This window comes from Sitophilus oryzae, unplaced genomic scaffold, assembly GCF_002938485.1.
Source record: "Sitophilus oryzae breed Bouriz unplaced genomic scaffold, Soryzae_2.0 scaffold_929_pilon_pilon, whole genome shotgun sequence".
NCBI lineage: Eukaryota > Metazoa > Arthropoda > Insecta > Coleoptera > Curculionidae > Sitophilus > Sitophilus oryzae.
In genome coordinates, this window is record NW_022147560.1 from 221,496 (window position 1) to 246,293 (window position 24,798).

A 24,798-nucleotide genomic window follows, 5' to 3' on the forward strand; every position below is an offset into this window, starting at 1 on the left:
AAAAATAGGTCCAACATTTAAATTGATGAATAGAAATTTTTTCTAGTTTTCTAGGACACAGTTTTATAACTTTTACAGGACATGTTCGACTTATATTCAATACTAGAATTTATAGGACTAAATTAATAAAAAATATAGGATCTTCTTCCGATGCGCAGTAGCAACGGGGTATCGGCAGCCATATCGCATGCTGTTCCAGAGAGCATAGTAAAAGATATATCAAAGAGCCAGACGTCTTAAAATACTTTCTCGAAAACGTTGCTAGCTCTTAGACTATTACATGGATGTGGTTTATATTGACAGGACAAAAAGATCAATTATGTCTTCATTATTTCTCATATATATTTTATATAAAAAAATAATAAATACAAGTCAGATAGACTTCTAAGTGGAGGTAAGGGCTTCTGGAGGCATATGACCTGCATCTCCAAAAGTTCTTAGAACACATCTTCCACTAGGAGTTATTGAAATCCATGTTATACTTGCATGATACAGTGACAATCTCAGCCATGCTTCAGCAGGAAACTGTAAGGCCCTAATTATAAGTATCGTTAGAAATTGGATTATAATTTGATACATAATCTTACCTGCAAACTAAATATCTTATTACATTTCCATGACAAACAATAATAGTATAAGAATCATTCTCTTGATCTGGATCAGCCCTATGAAAATATTTTCTAAAAGCAGCTTCTATTCTGGCACCATCTTCATAAAACTTCTTGAATAATAATAATAATGATAATAGAAGGTTTATTTATTAAGGCGCATTCTCACGACTCGTGTACTTGACAAATATTTGTTATTGGAATATATTCGCCATGTCGTGAGAACGGTTTCCTTGGTCACTCGTCGCGTCCCCACTCTCTGTCGGTAAATATAGCGAGTCAAAGGATCACAATAATTATTCGTATACTTGCCAAATGTACTTGGCCAGCCTTGTCTATACTTGCCAAGGTACAAAAAAACGACTGCGCCAATAATTGTACTCTTATAGAGTATGTCCCGTTTATTTCCGGATCGTAGTGTTTTTCGAGTTAATTGCGGATAATTTAAAACGTTTAAACAATAATAGATTATATAATATCAAATTTACATTAATAACTTCAATATTGGCTACATACGTAAATCGTTCTCACAGCAATACATGGAGTGGACAAATGAAGACTACACGGGAAAAACCAGATATGTCACATTTATATAGAAATTAAGATAGCGATACAACTTTATAGACAAATGTTAACGTCATTCGAGAAAAAAGAAAGCAATAATACTCTTAGTCCCAGAGATATTACAGTACGTCTGCTGGATCTGTGTCTACGAAAGGAATGCGGACAAAAAACATTTAAATAAAGAGCTATATATTTTATACGTCGACTTGACGAGTACGTCACCGCAAATCGCTCCGCCCACTCATTTTATTGGCTACTTGCAAATTTGTCGAATTTTTATTGATGGGACGCGTCGTCTAATTTTTTACGAAAAAGATCGAGAGAATATCGTTTCCCCTCTCACGGATACCCCGTAGCTACAGAACGGACAGACGTACTGTACACCTAGGTTATTTTGCCGTACAAAGGAAAAACCAGAGTAGTCCACGCGTAAATGACAAAAACCACAGATGTACTTACGCATGGGCGACAAGCATGCATCTTGCAATTAGTATTATATGTTATAAATTTATGTATTGTAATAAAAACCTACTTAAATATTAATTTTCTTCCTACAACAAAAAAATAATAGTTTAGATTTAGGTTTTATACAACCTTTAATTGGACATCCCTGGTTTTCCCCTGTTTTGTTTTGCATTTTGACATTTTAATTTCGGTATTTCAGAATATGGCGATAATTCATAATATTAATAATTCAGAATTGGTAGTAATATATATTTTTCTAATTATTCAACCGAAAATAACATATTTCTTTAAAAACACTAAATTGGATTTTTCTCGGCGCCAATTAAAATGGACAAAACTGGGTTTTTCCGTGTAGTCTTCAAATGATGTTGTTTTGGAATTTATGGATTTATACGAAAATGAGCCCTTCATATGGATGGCCAAACATAGAAATCGTATTGCAGTGTACAGTAAAAGAACTTAAAAAGAAAAAAGAATCACTAGCAACGACAATTTCGGGACGACCGGTATCCATCGATGCGACTGTACTGTTTACTTGCCAAGGATTTAAACAATGTTTGTGCTGGCGAATTTGTTGAAAAGGACACGTCGTGTGAGCGCTACACTTGCCGATGTTGTTTACAAAGTGGGGACTGGTGGGGATACTTGCCAAGTACGCAAATACATCGCAAATATTGGCGTACTTGCCAAGTAGACGAGTCGTGAGAGTGCGCCTTTAGAGTTTAAATGTATGTATAGTCCGTTCAACGAGAGAGTATAGTCTTCTGTTGATTTAATTCAAAGACAAATTGTTTTAAATGCCGTCAATCGAAATCGTTCCATTTCCCCCCCCCCTCATTGGTGAGAAGATACCGTACGATACGTGGTATATACCGTGTGGTGCATAGGAACACAGGACAGGAAATCACATGTAAATTTTGAAAAGGTCATATTATATTATCTCCCTAGATGATTTTATGAAAAGTTGTATTAGACTTTGTTGAATTTGAATTAGAAGTTGTACTCTTGTCTAGAATTTTGTTTTATCTGGAGTAGACATTTAAATGTTATTTTCAATCATTTCATCAAAGTTCATATCATCAAAATCTACCTTCAAATTACTAAAAAAATTATAATACGGCCCAGAGTCGAGTCACAATTAAAATACCAGCAAAGCGTATTCGGAAAGCCCGTCAAAATATATTGTACGTTGCAATATACATAGTTGTTTTGGGTCGCGATCGTTGTACGCGATCTGGCGCTGCTATAGCGGTTGCTAAGAACAACGGCAAACATTAACAGAAATAATTTTCTCTTGTCAAAGTCAAAATTATAAAATCTTTCATAATTTAAATCGCCCTCATTGAAATAATATCGAAACATGTTTAAAGTGTCCATTCTCAATAATTATTGCTAAATTGTGCGTTTAATTTAAATTTTACTTACACAAACCCGTGATAATTGTGAAAAAGTGGCATTAAAAACTAAAAAACTGTGTTGTGAACTGAACTGCAAAAACCATCGTGGATAGTGGCATAACGTCGGTTTCCTATGTTTCAAAGGTATTTCACATAGATGTCCTTATATAAAATTAAGTTTCTTGTATGCAACACTGTACTATATTTATAAAATTAAAAGAAAATAATAATAAATTTGAATAAATAATATTTGGCGATATAATTCCGGAAAAAGCCGAACCAATCCGAAATTATCAAAAGCTTTGGGTCGCGACCGTTGCAAGAATAGCGCCGTTGCAAGAAATAAGTGTTTACATTGTCCTTATGGACAATTATTACTGTCGCGCAATTAGAACGCGATACTCTCACTCCATTCAATTGAGTCATAAAGTTCAGAACTGTTCCGCGCCATATGGAGGCACCAGGCTATCGCGCACAGCTCCTTTCAGAACCGTTCTGAGTAGCTCAGGGGCGCTATTCTGTACACGGCCTCGACAATCGTTGGTATCGGTAAGTTACGATAGCTCTCGATACGTATTTGTATGTAGTAAAAATGTGTTAATTGTTGTCATAGTTACCGATCGGTCCTATGGCAGATATCGCAAATTTGTACCGACGAGGATCGGTATCTCTACGTGCCCTTGTAAACCTCACGGAAGTGATATCGATAGTGGTCGGTACAAATTTGCTATATGACCTATTAATGACAGCTAAAACTATGACAACAACAATTAATAAGACGCTCATTGGCCGTACGTACCGATAGCTGTATCTCTATCGTGGGGTTAACAAGGGCACGGTAGAGATACCGATCCTCGTCGGTACAAATTTGCGATATCTGCCATAGGGCCGATCGGTAACTATGACAACAACAATTAACACATATTTACTATATACAAATACGTATCAAGAGCTGTCGTAACTTACCGATACCGACGATTGTCGATGCCGTGTACAGAATAGCGCCCCAGGGCGTAAAGCTCTGGAACTTGAAATTCGCGAATGGAGTACAGCAAATGCACTAACAGCTACTTGTTTCATTTATCTATGGGTATGATTTTGTCATTGTCAAATTCGATGTCACATTTTATTTACAACATACTTATAAGAATCTGTGTGATTTGTGGGGCATATTACGTTGGTCTTGTTTTATTATAATAAACGATGTTTAAATATTTGACTTATAAATAAAATCTTTAAATAATAAATAATATTTCACATGTTTGACTTTGATTTTATTTAATAATTGTATAAATTATACTGTCAAATCTTATTTTTTACACATCAACGATACTTGATATTAGTGTTGTTGAATTTGTGTAAAAAATAAGATTTAATAATCAAATTTAATTATTTTAGAGTAAAATTCAATAAATACGCTCATTTAAAAAGCCCGCGCTACGATCCGTTTAAAACAAGCCCTACTCAATAGATGGCGCCACTTCTGTAGGACTATTTTTCAGTATGGCAGAGTCCATTCTTTTTCTAGCTAGGTATATTCTTTGATTTGTGGTTTGGAAAGGGTGGTTAATTATTTTCTTAATTGGAATGACCATCTCAAAAGAATTAGTTGAACTGAAATAGTATTCGCGGTGTATGACTTTTTAACTGTTCATTGCTCAATCACTTTCGGGCCTTGCTCATACCACAATAATTTAAGAAATAATCGAAATATGTGTAACTAAAGAAACTTTATAAAATAAATATACTAATTAATAAACTGTTCACATAATCCCCTATTCATAGCCAAACAATACCAAAAATGATATTGAAACGAAATTCTAGACAAAAAACTTTAACGCCTTTTCAAAAAAGTCTTATAAAACTTGCATAAAATTATCTGGCGAAATATTTTCAAAATTTACATGGGCAGACTATCCTTATCATTTATTGGTTATATAGGATCGTATAAACTATACTAAATGATAAGGACAGACTATCGGAGATCCTCCCGTTGCAGTTGGGCAGACTAAGGATAGTCTGTCCAACTGCAACGGGAGGATCTCCGATTGTGACTGTTGTATGTAGTAATGGGAAAAACCGATTAATTTCAATAATCGAGTACCCGAGTATCAAGCGATTGCAATAACCAAAGCTAAATATCGCTCGTATTTAAAAATACGGTTTTTCGACCGTCGCTTGTTGTAAGTACTCGTTAACGCCAAGCAGTCAGTTGCGTGCGCAGGGCACATATTCTTTCGGTGATGAATGGCAAGTAGCAAGCGATTCGCTTTATCGCTTGATTTAGTTTTTAGCAACTTTGCCCCAATTTAACCATCTTCGTATCTATTATGGTTCTGAGACACCAAGATATATAGCTATGCAGATATATATATATATATATATATATATATATATATATATATATATATATATATATATATATATATATATATCTGCATAGCTATCTTAGGTGCCTCCGTATGTACAACAGACGACCAAGCCTCCACCTTTTCTAATAATATTTCAAGTGTGTATTCTAGTGTAAAATGTTAATTTTTATCTAATAAATAAGTCTGCCTAAAGAGGGGTAACAGTTTTTTATTATTTTTTATATAAATTCAAGGCATATATCAAATATGAATTTGATTGAACAAGCGCATTTGCCTCTTTTTGTATATAATGACGATATCGACCATACGAATTTACCTTCAGCGGTGTTGCCTATGTCTTTACATTTTTAAAGAGCTTTTGGAGGCAAGAATTAACATACATACTCAGATCAAGCTTATATTGACTTGATTTAACATTTCGTACTTTAAGTGTTTAGAGAATTCAAATCTCAAAATTTCACAAAATAAAAACAACGGAATGAATTCACTCAGAAACTTCTATATCCTTTCAGTAAATAAAGGTTCATTTTTAGGCCAGTAAACGTAGCCGAGTATTATATGTAAAGGTGGAAAAAATTAGTAACCAACCGATCTCAACGGGAATGTCTAGATAATGATCTCCTATTTAAACCCTCAAAAGTCCCATTCGGTTCCAGTGGGAGAAGTTTGAAAAAAACTGCCGCCATCTTGGATTTTTTAGTTTTTTTCAAATATCTCCGTTTGCATATATTATTATATCCTTCATTGAAGCGGTTAAATTATGCAAGGGTGCAAAAAAATTGATTTATTCATAAAAGAAAAAATATAAGCCTTTAACTGCTTATATATTTTGAATCTACGTTAAATTTCCTACAATTCACGAAGTTTTCATAATTTTATCGATATGTTTACTATTTTTCTTAGCGCCTTGAAAGTCGCTTCATTGAAGCGGTTAAATTTTGCAAGGGTTCCAAAAAATTGATTTATTCATAAAAGAAAAAAATATAAGCCTTTACCTGCTTATATATTTAAATCTACGTTAAATTTCCTACAGCTCACGAAGTTTTTATAATTTTATCGTTGTGTTTACTATTTTTCTTAGCGCCTTGAAAGTCGCTTCATTGAAGCGGTTAAATTATGCAAAGGGTCCAAAATTGATTTATTCATAAAGAAAAAATGTAAGCCTTTAACTGCTTATATATTTTAAATCTACGTTAAATTTGCTACAATTTCCGAAGTTGTCATAATTTTATCGCTACGTTTACTATTTTTCTGAGTGCCTTGAAAGTCGCTTCATTGGAAACTGGTTAAATTAATACAAGGGTCCAAAAAAATTGGATTTATTCATAAAAAGAAAAAATGTAAGCCGTAACTGCTTATATATTTTAAAATCTACGTTAAATTTCCTACAATTCACAGAAGTTTTTATATTTTTATAACTGTTTCATTTTTTTCTGAGTGCCTTGAAAGTCCTTCACACTGAAGCGGTTAAATTATGCAAAGTCCAAAAAATTGGTTATTCATAAAGAAAAAATGTAAGCCTTTAACTGCTTATATATTTTTAAATCTGCGTTAAATTTCCCTACAATTCACGGGATTTTATAATTTTATCTTCATGTTTACTATTTTTCTGAGTGCCTTGAAAGTCGCTTCATTGGAAGCTGTTAAATTATGCAAGAGGGTCAAAAAAATGATTTATTCATAAAGAAAAAAAATTAACCAGCTTTAACTGCTTATATATTTTAAATCTACGTTAAATTTCCACAATTCACGAAGTTTTCGTAATTTTAACTTACGTTTACTATTTTTCTTAGCGCCTTGGTTGCTTCATTGAAGCGGTTAAAATTATACAAGGGTCCAAAAATTTGGTTATTCATAAAAAGAAAAAAATGTAAGCCTTTAACTGCTTATATATTTTAAATCTACGTTAAATTCCACCACAACTCACGAAGTTTTCATAATTTTAACGCTGAGCGGTGTTTGTTATAACGACCAACAACTCCATAATACAAGACTAGGTTTTGTAATAAATAGTGATTATGAGTATAATCTATCAAACTATAATGACTAATAATTTAATTAATTAGAAACAAAAACTTTTTCCATTTTTTAGGAATTCTTGATACAGCAGCATTATTGGAATATTCTTAGTTGAATTCTTTAACAACTCTAGTGTAACTAGTACCAACTTTTACGTAACAGTAAAGTAAATACATACATACATATTTTAAAATAGCAAAAAAAATTTGGTTTCCATTTATAAAAAAAACATATGTTTGTGTCATATGTCAAAAAAGCCAGGCTTTAGAAAAAAACAGAGAACACAATCTCATTAAGGATATGATTATCTACAACTTTTATCTAAAATATACTAAAACAAATTAAGAACATTTTAAATAGCAAGTTTTTAAATATCCATTCCTGCAGCCATAAAGATCCAGCATATGTTTGTCCTCACAAAGCTGCAGTTCTTTCCTATTGCTCCAGCAGTTTCCTCCTGCTCACATTTGGTCTATCTTTGTGGGATTCGGTCTCAGTGTGGTCTGGGGCTGTGGGATGTCCGTTCTGTGGTCTGGTCCTCCATGGTTCACTGTGTGTGTGTGTGTGTCCTCTGTCTGGCCTCTCTCTCTCTCTCTGTCTCCGTGTGTCTGGTTCGGTTGTGTCTCCTTTCTTTTTCCTGCCTGCCTTGCTGCCTGCTGTCTGCCTGTGTGTGTGGATGGGCGCTATGTATGTATGTGTATGTGGATGGGCGCTATGTATGGATGGGCCTGTGGATGGGCGCTATGGATGGGCACTATGGATGGGCGCTATATGTATGGATGGGGCCTGTGTGTGGATGGGGCCTGTGGATGGGCTATATGTGGATGGGCACTGTATGTATATGGATGGGGCGCTATGTATATGTATATGGATGGGCCTGTATATATATATGGATGGGCACTGCTATATGTATGGATGGGCGCTATGTGTATGGATGGGCCATATGTATGTATGTATGGGATGGAGCTGTATGTATGTATGGATGGGCCTGTATATGTATATGGATGGGCCATATGTGTATGTATGGATGGGCTGTATGTATGTATGGATGGGCACTATGTATGTATGGATGGGCTATGTATGTATATGGATGGGCTGCTATGTATGTATGGATGGGCGCTATGTATATATGTGGATGGGCTATGTATGTATATATGTGGATGGGCATATATATGTAAGATGGGCTATATATATATATATGAATGGGCGCTATATATATATATGTATGGATGGGGCACTATATATGTATGTATGTTTGGTGTTAAAGATCGACCAGGTCGGACCCGATTGCGTTGAAGGATGGGCTGGAATCGGACCAGGGATTGTATCAGGACAGAAAATGTTCAAGCGATGCCTTCAGGCCCTGATGCTGGACCGTTTAATTTGTCCCATTTATATAAAAAATAGAGGTTTATTCGTTTTCGCCAGACCCACGACGTTGCCGCTTTTAATTCTCAAATATTTATATTAGAATTAGAGGAACGGACCTTTTGACGCGGTAATTGATGACAGTGCAGAAGTAAAAACGGTGCATTTCTGCTATAGTGAATATTATTGTACTTATTGTTAGTATTAGATATATTCTGTCTTATAAATGCATCTGTACGAAAGCGTTTTTATCTGAAATTTCTTTAAAAATCAAATTTCTTTGTAATAAGCATAATCAAGTTGCAATGCATTATCAATTTTGTTTAGTAGATTTTGTAAGTGTTTACTATGTGATGATGGAACCCCGTTTATTATCTTTATACTTTAAAAGAAAAAATATACTCGTACAATTTTTTGACACGACTATCGATTCCGACAAAAAAAATTTAGTTACTTCTACAACGATATCGTAGTATCGATATAAATATTTAGGTACTCGTACAATTTTTTGATACGACGATCGATTCCGACGACTGTCATTTCTAAAGTAATTTGACGCCGTGTTTTGGAATCATAGGGTATGTGTGTATTTATCATTAACCTTTTTTTCTATTTTGTTGTAAAGAATTATTTTAACTTATTTTTTTATTAAATACAGATATGATGGCGGCAATTTAAAAATTTGCACTGTGGGCAAGACGCGTAGAAAAAAGATGCTCATTTAGAATATTAAGAAATTCAGACAAAAAAATGAAAATAAGCATACTTTAAAGATTGTTTCTACTAGTTTTATTTAAAAATATAAATAATATAAGGTCTCTAATCTGGCGAGTTGAGTTTGGATGAGACTGTAAACAAAATTTTAAAAGGTATAAATGTAATAATTTAAATTTTCTGCGTCTGATAAAATTCATGTAGCAGTAAAGTAGGAAAAAAGTTTAGGTTTAAAAGCATCAATTTCTGGAAATTCCCTATTTGTAGAGGTTGGGAACCACCTACTTTTCTGGGAACCCCATATTTTCAAGTTTAAATTATTAGAACTATGATTAAAACAAATCACTATTTTCATTCATATTGCAATCAATGAATAATAAGAATATTATATTATCAAATATTACACTAATTAAATTTTCGAATACAAAGTAAACATAGAAGATAAAATATATTATAGAGATGCAACCATAAAACGTGTTTGTCATATTTACATGGTGTTGGTAGATAGCATCCAGCCGTAATTACTGTAGTGTGTAGCCACAGTTTAAAGTATACGTGTAGCCGTCAAAATTTTTGTTTCACTGAAATTACTATTTTAGATCTCACTGAACGAAATAATGCAATAAAATTAATTATTGTGAAATAACTGAATTCTATCATATTTATGATCGAAAAAAAAACGGCGTCAGCGATGGCTATGAAATGAAAATTGCTGTCATTTTATATGTAAAATTATATGGTGAATGTCATCGATCGTCATTTCCAAACCAACTGGACGCCACTTTCGATCATACAATACCCTTTGTTTTAAACTTTTTTCCTGTGGGAGAAATATCATACAAAACAGCCTTATCGTACAGTCACTATCATATACGATGATCGTAATTATTTTGATGTAATTACTTCGACAATGAAATGAAATCATACCACCAGAAATAAATCTTTAGTTACTCGTACAATTCTTTGACCGTCGATCGATTTAGATGAAAAAAATCTTTGAGTACTTCTATAGCAGCCAATCATAGCACGAAATAAATTTTTAGGTACTCCGTACAATTCTTTGAAACGACGACCAATTTAGACGTAAAAACTTTAGGTACTACTACAACGAAATCATAGTACCGAAATAAATTTGTGGGTACTCGTACAATTTTTCGACACGATGATCGATTAAGATGAAACTTTGGTACTTCTGTATATGTTTAACCATGTACGAATATGTCAAAATTGACATATTATGATGTCATTCTATTGAGGTGCATCCACACTATCCTAAAAACGGCGTATCGGCGTAACGGCGTAATGACTTTGAATAGATTTCCAGTAATTCTATTGGCTGAAAAATTCATCTGTCAGAAATTTTATATGTCAAATTCATCTGTCAAAATTTCAGCTAATAGAATTACTGGAAATCGATTCAAAAAATCGACACATAATACGCTCGATTTAGAGATAATGTGGATAATATCAAGTCATAATTTGTATCGAATAATGTCAAAACACAAATACGACGACTGATTTAAACGAATAGGTACTACTACAACGAAATCCATGAGTACCAAAAGCAAATTTCTAATACTCATACAATTCTTTGATACGACGATCTGTTTTCTGAGGACGAAAACATTTTTAGGTACTTCTACGTAAATTTCTAGGTATTCGTACAATTTTAACCCATCGATCGATTTGGATGAAAGAATCTTTAGTACTTCTGTAACGTATTATAATAGTACCGAAATAAATTTCTGAGTACCTACTCGTACAATTTTTCGACACGATGATCGATTTAGATGAAAAAACTTTAGGTACTTCTGACAGAAATCATAACATCGAAAAAAATATTTAGGTACTTCCATAACGTAATCATAGCACGAAATAAATTTTTAGGTACTCGTACAATTTTTTAAAACGACGATCGATTTAGACGAAGAAACTCTTTAGGCAGTTCTACAACGAATTCATAGCACGAAATAAATTTTTAGGTACTCGTACAATTCTTAGACACGACGATCGATTTAGACGAAAAAACTTTAGATTTTCTACTACAGCGAAATCATAGTACCGAAATAAATTTTTTAGGTACTCATTTAGTTTTTCGACACGATGATCGATTTAGATGAAAAAAACTTTAGGTACTTCTGTATATGTATAACCATATGCGAAAATATCAAAAATTGACATGTTATGATATGTCATTCTGTGAGGAGTGCATCCACTATCCTAAAAACGGCGTATCGTAACGGCGTAACGACCTTGAATAATTTCCAGTAATTCTATTTTGCTGAAAAATTCACCTGTCATAAAATTTTATCTGTCAAATTCATCTGTCAAAAATTTCAGTCAATAGGAATTACTCGAAATCGATTCAGGAGTCGTCACGCCGTTACGTCGTTTTAAGATAGTGTGGATGCACCCTCAGAGGTGTAATATTTTATATCGAATAATGTCTAAACACAAATACGACTTGACCGATTTAAACGAAAAATTTTACGGTACTACTACAACGAAATTATAGTACCGGAATAAATTTCTAGGTACTCGTACAATTCTTTGATACGACGATCTGTCTTTTCTGAGTAAGAAAAACAGTTTTAGGTACTTTCGTAAATTTCTAGGTACTCATTACAATTTTTGGACCCATCGATCGATTTTAGATGAAAAATCTTTAGGTACTCCCTCTTGTAACGAAATCATAGCACGAAATAAATTTTTAGATACTCGTACAATTTTTTGACACGGTGATCGATTTAGATGAAAAAAACTTCAGATACTCGCACAATTTTTTGACAAAACGATCGATTCTGACGATTGTCATTTCAAAGGTAATTTGACGCCGTTTTTTGGAATCATATATATGCCATGTGTATACTTATCTAATAAGTAAAGTGTATTCATTTAGAATATTAAGAGATTCAGACGAAAAAAATCAAAATGGGTAGTAAGTATTTTTTAAGATTGTTTCTACAAGTTTTATTTAAAAATTGTAACAGAGAACTATTATTATTATAGGGCCCCTCTCGGACCGCTTGGACGAGTCCATTATAAAAAAGAGCGAGGGATAGTAGGTAGAAAAAACATATGATTTGATTTGTCACGGAAACGTGAAGTTTATTAATAAAAGTGTTTTGTTGAAATTCTTCGAGTTTTATCATAAAGTTGATGGTTCGACATCCAACAAAATAATTGTAACGAATCCCCGTCACAAAATATAAATAATTTAAAGTCTAATCTGACGAGTTGAGTTTGGATGAAACTGTAAACAAAATGTTTAAAAGTGTAATGTATCATTTAAATTTAAATAAAATTCGTATAGCAGTAAAGTAGTAAAAAAAGTGTAGGTTTAAAAGCATGATCTTTTGGGAATTCCCTATTTGTATATAGTCTGGGAACCACCTACTTTTCTGGGAAACATACTTTCAAGTTCAATTTATTAGAATTGTGATTAAAGGAAAGCACTATTCTCATTCATATTGCGATTAATGAATATTAATATTAATAATATTATACTACCATATATTACTCAAATTAAGTTTTCGAATACATAGTAAGTAAACATAGATAGAAGATAGAACATATTATAGAGATGCAACCTGCAACCATAGAACGTGTTTGTTATATTTATATGGTGTTGGTAGATAGCATCCAACCGTAAACTGAATATGCAACGTATTACTGTAGCAATCAACATTTTTGTTACACTAAAATTACTATTTTAGATCTTAGTGAACGTAGTAATGAACCAAACCAAACCAAACTACCATATAATCGAAAAAAAAAAACGGCGTCAGCGGTGGCATGAAATGAAGATTGCTGTCATTTTATACCGGGTGCGTCTCAAAAGTGGCTCACCGCTATAACTTTTTAATTTTTTTTTAGATAAAAAAACGAGATTTGGTATGTAAGTATATGACATAAATTAGGAATTATTGACGTATTCAATTGTTTTTGGTCACTTCCTGTTTCACCGGAAATGACTACAACTTTTGATTTTTAAATGACACCCCGGTATGTTTTGTACTTATTTGATAGAAAAATGACACTCTGAATCGAATGACATATATCATATGTCAACTTTTGACATTCTCGCTTAAAAAAAAATTGTATTTTAAATTTCAATCTAGAGTGCCATGGGCTGTAAGTTAAAAACACTAATTTTAATCAACAAGGAGCCTTGGAAAAATAGGATTAGATAATCTAATGATTTTCGCATTGTCTTGTCCAAATTCGTTCTTATTATAAGATGCCCAAATCGTATTTTTAATCATATCTCAATTTTTCCAAACGGAACAAGGGAGGGCTCGTTAGCATATTTGGAAAAGCATTTTTACGAATAATTTGGTACCACACATATGGTATTTCGAGTCAAATTGTCATTTCAAGGAACCGCATGTTACAATTTCAAATAAACCATACATGCGAAAATGTGAAAAAATTGACATATTATGATATGTCATTCTCTTGAGGCGTAATCCACACCATCCTAAAACGGCGTATCGGCGTAACGTAACGGCCTTGAATAGATTTCCAGTAATTCCCATTGGCGGATGCGTCTCCAAAAGTGGTCCACCGCTATATCTTTTATTTATTTTTTTTTGGATAAAAACGAGGATTTGTATGTTAGTATATGACATAAATTTGGAATTGATTGACGTATTCAATTGTTTTTGGTCACTTCCAGTTTCACCGGAAATGACTACAACTTTTGATTATTAAATGACACCCCCGGTATGTTTTTACATTATTCGATAGAAAATGACACTCCACACAAATGACACACATGAATAGAATAATATATCATATGTCAACTTTTGACATTTTCGCTTAAAAAATAGTATTTTAAATTTCTATCTATTATAGAGTGCCATGGATGTGTTAAAAACACTAATTTTTAATCAAGGAGCTTTGGAAAAATAGATTTGATAGTTTAATGATTTTCGTGTCTTGTCCGGGCCAGTTATAAGATATCAAAATCGAATTTTTAATCATATCTCAATTTTTTCAAATGGAACAAAGGTGGCTCGTTAGCATATTTGGAAAAAGCATTTTTCTACGAATAATTTGGTACCACAATTTGGTACTCGAGTCAAATTGTCATTATGAACCGCATGTTACAAATAAATCATATGTGAAAATGTCAAAAATTAACATATTTATGATATGCCATTCTATTCAGTGTGATTTTCTATCGAATAATGTAAAAAATATACCGGGGTGCCATTTAAAAATGAAAAAGTTGTACACATTTCCGGTGAAACAGGAAGTAACCAAAAAACAATTGAATACGTCAATCAATTCTAATTTATGTTATATACTAACATACCAAACTCCTCGATTTCTTTTATCTGACAAAATAATAAAAGTTGTAGGGTGAGCTACTTTTGAGTGACGCACCCGGTATACGACGAGATCGATTTGGGAATGAAAATAATTTTAAATACTTCTACAACGAAGTCATAGTATCGAAATAAATTTAGGTACTCGTACACACTTTTTGACACGACGATCGATTTAGACGAAAAATTTTGGAGTAGCCCCACTTCTACAGCGAAATCACAGCATCGAAATAATTTTGCAGTTACCCTACAATTCCTTTGACACGACGCGACGATCAAGCTGATCGACTTAGATAGAAAAATTAGGTATTATTTCTACAACGAAATCATAGCATCGAAGTAAATTTGTAGGCACTCGTACAATTTTGACCCGCCTATCGAAATAATTTTGTTTCTAGTATTTATTAGCCGAACGACCGGTTTCGGAAAATAAAAGTTTAGTTACTTCCTACAAAACCGGTGATGACAGCAATTCAAAAAAAGATTAGACCGTAAATTCATTGATATTTTTAAATGAAACTAGTAGGAATAATTTTAAAGAATACAATTTATTTTCATTGTTTTCGTCTGAATTCCCTTAATATTCCTTAACATTAGAGTATGAGCATTTTGTTTTCTATGCAAATATAACACGGCTATATCTTCGTTTCCTTTAATAGTTTGTTTTACCGCAAGTTGCCGGTTCTTGGTCTGAATACATCGATCCAACGTAAAATCAGATTATACACTTTATACTAATGTCGAAGCCATGGCGCCGCCCAAGTGACAATACACTCGGTAAAAATACCCCCAATCGTATATAAAACATAAAACCACTTTTTCAGGCCCAGCTGAAATTTGGTCAGGGAAGCTGGGAAACCGTTCCAGACGATAAACCACTGAAATTGTACCTCAGACCCCGGGACCCCGGGCCTGAAATGTCGAATCGGGTCTGAGCCCAATGAAGCAAACGTAGTTTTTGGGCTCGTATAAGCGGTTTAATAAATCTATATATAGATAGGCACTATATATATATATATATAGATAGGCACTATATATATATATAGATAGGCACTATATATATATATATAGATAGGCACTATATATATATATAGATAGGCACTATATATATATATATAGATAGGCACTATATATATATATAGATAGGCACTATATATATATATAGATAGGCACTATATATATAGATAGGCACTATATATATAGATAGGCACTATATATATATAGATAGGCACTATATATATATAGATAGGCACTATATATATAGATAGGCACTATATATATATATATAGATAGGCACTATATATATATAGATAGGCACTATATATATATAGATAGGCACTATATATATAGATAGGCACTATATATAGATAGAAAATTATATATAGATAGGCACTATATATATAGATAGGCACTATATATATAGATAGGCACTATATATATAGATAGGCACTATATATACAGATAGCAACTATATATACAGATAGGCATTTATATATATAGATAGGCACTATATATATATAGATAGGCACTATATATATAGATAGGCACTATATATATAGATAGGCATTATATATATAGATAGTGGCACCATATATACATAGACAGGATATATATATAGATGATAGGCATATATATATGGATGGGCGCATATATATAGATAGGCACTATATATATGAATGGGCACTATATATATGAATGGGCATATATATATGAATGGGCACTATATATATGAATGGGCACTATATATATGAATAGGCACTATATATATAGATGGTACTATGTATATGAATGGGCATATATATATAGATAGGCACTATATATATAGATGGGCACTATGTATATATATGAATGGGCACTATATGTATAGATGGGCACTATATATATGAATAGGCACTATATATATATATGAATGGAAGCGCTATATATATAGATAGGCACTATATATAGATAGGCACTATATATATGAATGGGCACTATATATATGGATGGGCACTATATATATGAATAGGCACTATATATATGAATGGGTATATATGTATGGATATGGGCACTATATATATGAATGGGCACTATATATATAGATGGGCACTATATATGAATGGGCACTATATATGAATGGGCACTATGTATATGAATGGTACTATATATATATGGATAGGCACTATATATATAGATAGGCACTATATATATAGATAGGCACTATATATATAGATAGGCACTATATATATAGATAGGCACTATATATATAGATAGGCACTATATATATAGATAGGCACTATATATATAGATAGGCACTATATATATAGATAGGCACATACGCCCGTAAAATATGCGATGCGGTTATTGGTAAGCCCAAAAATACGTTTGTGAGCCCGGACTCGGGCTTGCCAAGAGTTATTACTGTATTAATGTTGTAGGATGCCTAAATAGCCGTTAGACCAAGTTTCAGGGGGGCTCACCAAAATCAGTTTTTATGTACCATATACACCATAAGCTTCACGAAATAACCATCTAGGTGGCGCTCTCCATATACACCAATCTGTGTATATGTTTCTGATGTCGTTAGCATTCTGGTGAGCCCTCCATTTGGCAACACCGTTTTACGTGTTTTAATATAGAGGCAAACGTCTTTCTTGGTAAATTACGAGCGATTTAAATCAAATTTTATAGTTGAAGGACGTAGACATATTATGTATACAGGGTGGTGCATCCAATTCGCCTCAGTTGATAATACGAAAACGGAAATATGTACAAATCATTTTGTTTTTGGGTATATGTGGGGAGACAATGTGCACAATTTAAAATTAATTTGAAATGTACAGGATGTTTCGACACTAAGATCCATACTAAAATTATATTTCTTCTTATGGAACATCCGGTATTTTATTTCATTTTTGGATTTTTGGACCTAAAAAAGGCATTTAATATATGGGTTTAATATGTTTAAAAATTTTGGTTTTTGAGATATTAAAGATATTTAAATAGGCATGCTACAATAGTGGGGGGGCAGGGGGTGAGGAAAGATTATAAATGCCCTGTACATTACTTTTCAAAATTAATTCTTGTGCTGAGTTTAAAGGCAGAGAAATAAAGTTTACTGAAAAGTTGATTGCATCCTTAAGTGTACACAGGGTTACCAAAAATTGCTAATCTATTTTAAATATGTATTTTACATAAAAACTTCCTTATTTCAAATGCAAAACCATAACTTTTTAAAATAAATAGAAACCTATTTAAATGCATTTTAGGGTTCCGTACCCAAAGGATAAAAACGGGAACCCTATTACTAAGACTTCGCTGTCCGTCCGTCCGTCTGTCACAAAAGTCTATCTTATGAACCGTTATAGCTAGACAGTTTAAATTTTTACAGATAATGTATCTATGTTGCCGCTATAAGAAGAAATACTTAAAACCGAATTAAATAAATGTTTATAAACAAAAAAGTAGTTTCACTAAACATTATCGTTTAAGTAAGAATTTTACACAGAATATTTCAAGTCCTCAAGTGGTCGCGTGGTTAAAGGCGTTAGGACTTGAAGGCGTTGCGTTGAGCCGTAGTGAGGCAGGTTCGAATCGTAGTCAAGGCGACTTTTTTTAATCGTTTTTTTTTTTAATTTTTTCATATTTTTATATATTTATTTTTACTTTTTACATATTTATTATTGATTAATATAATTTTTAGTAATGTGTTTCTTAATTTTTTTTAAATTACTTATACGCGGATTCAAAATTTCAGCTAAATCGGAAAACAAGTTTATAATATAATGTCTAATGTTGTATAGATAATGAATGGTACGGAACCCTTCGTGAGCGAGTCCGACTCGCACTTGACCAATTTTTCAAACTATATTAGGGTGTCCTATACCTATCTGGCTCAGATTTTGAATAAAAATCGAATTTTTAATAAAATGTCAATCAAGATGGCCGGTGTCGCCATAGCAATTTTCTAGTGACAGTTAGTAGCTATTTTCAAATTCTAAATTAGTTTATGGACTTTATTTAAATGTATAACATTTTATTTTATTTTTTTGTTTGATAAGTAGGTATTTAATATTTATTTTATTAAGAAAAATGAAGCAGTCTGCTGGCGGAAGACATGGATCTATTACTAATGATTTTATTTTGTGAGGAAAATTACTTCTTAGTCTGAAGGGCTTATTTCCAAAGATATCCAAATAGGAATCTTCTTGCTAAGCTTAGAAAAACTACTTTTCCAATTTGGCATAGTTGGTAGCGTGGTAAACCTATTAGGCAGAAATCTGTCTTTGGAAGTGAAGAAAATGGATTAGCCATAATTGGCTCTTTTATAGAGCATCCACTATATCTAATAGTCATCCTAAAATAAATCAAAGAACTATTTCTTCGCTTTTCCTGATAAAACAATAAATATCTATTTATTAAACTGCTATAAAAAAAGTAAACTGCTATAAATTTAAATGAAGTCTATAAACTTTTTTCGAAAATAGCTAGGAACTATCACTATAAAATTGCCATGACGACACCAGCTCTCTTGGTTGCTATTTTATTGAAAAATTGCTCTTTATTCAAAATCGGAGCTAAATATTAAATTTTAACAATTTGATTTTGACTTATTTAAAAAATACAGAGTATTACATTTGAAATAACGAAGTTTTTATGTAAAATAAATATTTAAAATAGACCAGCAATTTTTGATACACCTGTATACATTAAACAAAGCAATCAAATTTTTCAGTAAAATTTATTTGTCTGGCTTAAAAGTCAGCAAAAAATTAATTCTGAAAAGTAATGTACAGAGTGTTGACAATCTTTATTTATAGCATGCATATTTAGATATATTTAAATATCTCAAAAACCAAAGCTTGTAAACGATCTTAGTTCTGAGATAGCTTGTACATTTCAAAATAATTGTAAATTATGCACATTGCCTCTCCATATTTTTCTCCAGAAATTTCTAGAAAATTACAATATCTAGATCGGAGATTTTTTGCACCTCATTGTTTCACAACGAGATCTATCGATTAAAAATATTTTCAATAATTTAGTGATTACCACAATCACTGTGACATAAAGAAAAGACATGTGGCTATCTGTTTCAAAAATTGAATTATTCGAATGTAATATAATAATGGCGGTAGCTGTCATGGAATTGGACGATTAAAGAATTATCATAAATATTTTTTTTCAAATGGAAACTCAGTTTTTTTTATTTCACTAGTGAAAAGGTCTTTCAATTCGATACTTTTTGCCTGTACATGTTAAGGATACCTAAAATAAATCGTTTTTAAATTATTCAAGATTTAGTTTTAAAGGGTATATTTTTCTTGATTGGTTCTTGGTTTAATGGTTTCTTGAGGGTGTCCTATCTGGCTCTAGATTTTGAAAAAGCAATTTTTAAAAATGTCAATCAAGATGACTGGTGTCGCCATAGCAATTTTCTTGTAACATTTAGTAGCTATTACCAAAATTTAAATTAGTTTATGAATTTTATTTAAATTTATAACATTTTACTTTTTTTGTTTAATAAGTAAGTACTTATATTTATTAAGAAAAATGCAAGATATACAAATAGGAAACTTCTTGCTAAGCTTTGAAAAACTACTTTTCCAATTTGGACAGCTTATAGTGTGGTAAACCTATTAGGCAGAAACCTGTCTTTGGAAGAAAATGAATTAGCCATAATTGGCTCTTTTATAAAGCATCCAATATATCTAATATTCATCGTAAAATAAATAAAAAAATTACTTCTTCGCTTTTCTTGATAAAATAATAAATACTTATTTATTAAACTATTGTAGTAAATAAAAGAAAACTGCAATGAATTTAAATGAAGTCTATAAACTTTTTTCGTAGTTAATAACTGTCACTATAGAATTGTCATGACACCAGCCCTCTTGGTTGCCATTTTATTGAAAAATTGCACTTTATTCAAAATCGGAGCTAGATAGGTATAGGAAGCCCTAATATAGTTTGAAAGGCCATTTAAATATGCTTCGACTTATTTTAGAAAATACAGAGTATTGCATTTGAAATAGACCAGCAATTTTTGATACCCCTGTATACATTATACAAAGTAATCAATCATTTTCAGCAAAATTTATTTCTCTGGCTTAAAAGTCAGCACAAGAATTAATTCTGAAAAGTAATGTACGGGGTGTTGACAATCTTTATATAGCATGCATATTTAAAAGTAAAGATTTCAGTTAACCTCTCCTTTTTGCTGCCAGGGCTAATCTGGACGAGGCCCACTTTGTTTACGCGGAATCCGAACCGCGGTCCTCGGCCATATCGTGGTCAGTGGCCTACCGATTTGGCAAGTGTCTAAATCGACTTTTGCTCACGAGATATCCGATCTCATCCGGCCTCGAACCGGCGTGAATGACCAGTGCGTGTCAATAGATTTTACACTTATGCCTTTTTATGACAGCGATACAGAGATTCGAACCGGTCACCCGTCCATCCACTAGTATTACCTTACCTCGCTTAACTTCGGTGTTTTAATGGGAACCGGTGTTTCGACGAAGCTGAGCCGTTGCCCGCATACATATTTAGATATATTTAAATATCTCAAAAACCAAAGCTTGTGAACATATTTAACCCTAAAATGCCTAATTTTGTGTTCAAGGATCCAAAAATAAAATAAAATATCGGGTGTTCCATAAGAAAAAATATAACTTTGGTGTGGATCTTAGTTATGACATACCCTGTACACATCAAAATAATTTTAAATTATGCACATTGCCTTCTCACCTATACCCATAAAATATTTTCTACCTACATCTTTCCGTTTTCGTATAATCAACCAAGGCGAATGACGTGCACCACCCGGCATATAAATATAATTAATATGTCAAATAACATATTGTATTATAAAAATATATATTATATTATTATTTGATAATGATGTGCAGAACTGATTTATGGTCTTTTTTCATTGGCAATAAATGAAACAATTTAGTAAAATTAAAATATTAGATATTGCATTTCAAAATTTCTTATACTTTTTAATTCAATATTACTAATTTACTTTATATAGTAATTGGAATTTTATTTATTGTTATTAAAAATTCGTTTTTGCATCGCGCAAAATATCCTTGCCACTCTTCAAATTTAAACTGCACATTGAGCGTTCACGACACACTACGGATAAACGATTTAACGGCAATCCAGTCATATCTCTACGTTTGAGAGTTTGGCAACACCGCTGGGATAACCAAGGGCCGTAGAACAACTATTATATATGAAATGGGCTTACCAATAATCTGTTAATATATCTGGGCTGACCAAGACCCTGAAGATATATATATTTTTTTATTATTAATATTTTCTTTCCCCTTTCTATGGCCTATTGAAAAGGCTCACAAAAATTACCAAAAATATACGCCAAATATACATTGCTAAGTTATACGCAAATGCCGGGTGCACGAACGACCCGTCGATATAGCGGGCTCACCAATATACTATTAAACAATATATATATATATAGAAGAAAAAGAGTAAACGGCTCAGCCCTCAACAACTCGTAACCGTATACACCAGTGCAGACACGCACACTCACACAACCACTAGTGTACACTGATGTAACTGCCTTCAGGCTTCATCAGTACGGTCAGGAATCAGGAAGCGATGAAACCGATCCTAAAACACAAAAAACCAGGAAGCAAACGATGTAACGACGCACCGTGTGCAACCCAGAAGATGGAAAAAAAATTGATGAAGAAGCGAAAATAAATTATGGAAAATAAAAGGAGCAAACGGGAGCCTAAAGCCCCAATTTGCAGCCAAGAGCCAGAGTCGCCCAGGATTGCGGGCTTCGTCCAGAACAGCTGCGGAGGTAGCCAACAGCAACCCGCCGCAATAACCTTAGCCATGGTACCAATATGAATAAGAAATAAATAGTGAGAGAAATGTATAAAAAAGAAGAAAAAGATTAAACGGCTCAGCCCTCAACAACTTGCAACCGTATACACCAGTTCAGACACGCACACACCAGTGCAGACACGCACACTCACACAACCACACCTACACTAGCTTTTCAAGACTTTATATTATGCTCTATCCGCATAATTGCCATTGTTAAAAAAATTATTATTATTATTATTATGCGCATAATTGCGATTATAAAAAAACTTCCATACATGAGCTTCTGGTCTGTAATCTCCTAAAGGTGGTTCTGGAGGAATTGGAGCACCTTCCCTTAGTAAATCACAATGTGATACTGGTACCTAAAAAGACTATTTCATTTAAAAAAAAATATATGAATATCCAATTCTTACGGTAGGTAGCTGCACTGAAATAATACTTCCAGTCTCATTTGCTCTAGCCATTGTCGATTTAACAATATTAGTATAAGGCAAATTAAGTTCTCTTAACCGTTTTCCAGTGTATTCAGCTTGTAACCTTCCTAAAATGTTTTTGCCAAACTATAAAGAATCATAAATATGGAATTAATATGTAAACAACTATTTTTAACTCTAATATTAAAAACATATGACACACCTACCTAGCACTGTTAAATATCTTTCTTTATCTGATAATCCTTTCAAATTATATTGACCATGTCTAATAAGAATCAAATTTCTGCATGCTTTAGGTGTGTTTTTTTCAATATTAATGTTATTGTTATTATCTTTATTAACCAAAGATGTTTTTCGGGAACGAATATGTTCAGGAGCACGACTAAAAGATTTTTACAATAGATTATTTGTTATTTTAAGTGTAAATATAATTATACAATAAAATATATTAAATATTGTATAATAATTAGGATAAAAACTAAAAATCCACACCAGAAACTTTTTTTTTCATAAAAATTTAGTGTTTTTGGATTGTAGGTTTTAAATCTGCATTTATGGAATTTCTAACTGTTTTTCAAGAAAAAAAAATATATTAAAAAACTATTTGGTATACCAACTATTTTTTTACTTACTGATCCCAGTTCTCATCCCATTTAGCGCAAGGAGATGGTTCATAATTCGATGTCCATGAAGTAAATGCAACATTCTTTTCCTTCAGATAATAAAACCCTGCTAAACCAGAAACAGCACCTAACATACATATATTTTTGATTTTACTATAAACCGGCATCTAAAATTATCACCACTATGTTATCCCCTTTTAAATTAACTAGTATTAATATTTACCTTGTTAGCACTAATTTACAGTAACTGAAAATTATACTTTTCTTCTAGTGTTTCTTAACGCTCTATATTAGGTACTTATCAAATCTCAAAAAACTTTACTTTGGGTCTTAAATGAATTTTTTCTTATTCCTAACTTGATAGATGATTACTTTAATTGTACCTGTTAATTGTACACATTAAGAACTCAGTGAAGAACTGAAAAAAATGTCATAAATAATAAATAATCCAGAACTCAAATAAAATCTACTATTCACATTATTGATTCCAATTATGATAAAATACGTATAAAATAAAATAAGAAAGTTGATTATATGGGATACCCAAGAACAGTTAACCTAAAGTCCCTAGATATATATATAGGGACTTATATATATCTAGGGACTTTAAGTTAACCTAATTAGTTAACCTAAATTAGTTTACCGTAGAGATGGGCGGTTATTGATAAAAAACCGGTTATAGGTTAACCGGAATTATCTTTAAAAAATAATAACTTGACAAAATTAACCGACACAAACATTGACACAAATTAACCGGTTATTCAAATAACCTAACCTGCTAATGCTAACCTCACTTTTTTGAGTAGACATGGATATGATATTAAAACTAGTAATTACTTAACGTTCAAATAAACCACACAACTCACAAGCTCTACAATCTACAACCAAGTTATTTTAATCAAATACCAAAGAAAAATAAGGAGACTGAATGAATAAATAATGAAAGATTATCTTCATTCATTACTTGAACTTCAATTTTGTATTCTTAGTCTAAGCTTCAAGAGAGACTTCAAACTACAAATAAAATATATTTACGGTGAAACGTGGGTGAAACTGGGC

At 32.3% G+C, this 24,798-nt stretch overlaps 1 protein-coding gene across 3 annotated transcripts; it reads right to left on the minus strand.

The window, feature by feature from the left end:
* Positions 1-317: 317 nt before the first annotated feature.
* LOC115890828 (serine/threonine-protein phosphatase Pgam5, mitochondrial-like) lies at positions 318-24,457 on the minus strand. 3 transcript variants are annotated; one of them, XM_030911177.1, is made up of 9 exons: positions 24,356-24,457; positions 24,217-24,297; positions 23,963-24,157; positions 23,749-23,906; positions 23,323-23,498; positions 23,096-23,223; positions 22,958-23,044; positions 588-718; positions 318-535 (listed from the first exon to the last, which is right to left on the minus strand). In XM_030911177.1, the coding sequence occupies exons 4-9, from the start codon at positions 23,904-23,906 to the stop codon at positions 385-387; spliced, it is 831 nt and encodes a 276-aa protein (XP_030767037.1). In that variant the 5' UTR covers positions 23,963-24,157; positions 24,217-24,297; positions 24,356-24,457; the 3' UTR covers positions 318-384. The 3 variants fall into 3 exon arrangements, with proteins under 3 accessions (XP_030767037.1, XP_030767035.1, XP_030767036.1); XM_030911175.1 differs by having other exon boundaries at positions 588-721; XM_030911176.1 differs by having other exon boundaries at positions 588-721; positions 24,210-24,297.
* Between the last annotated feature and the right edge of the window lie 341 nt (positions 24,458-24,798).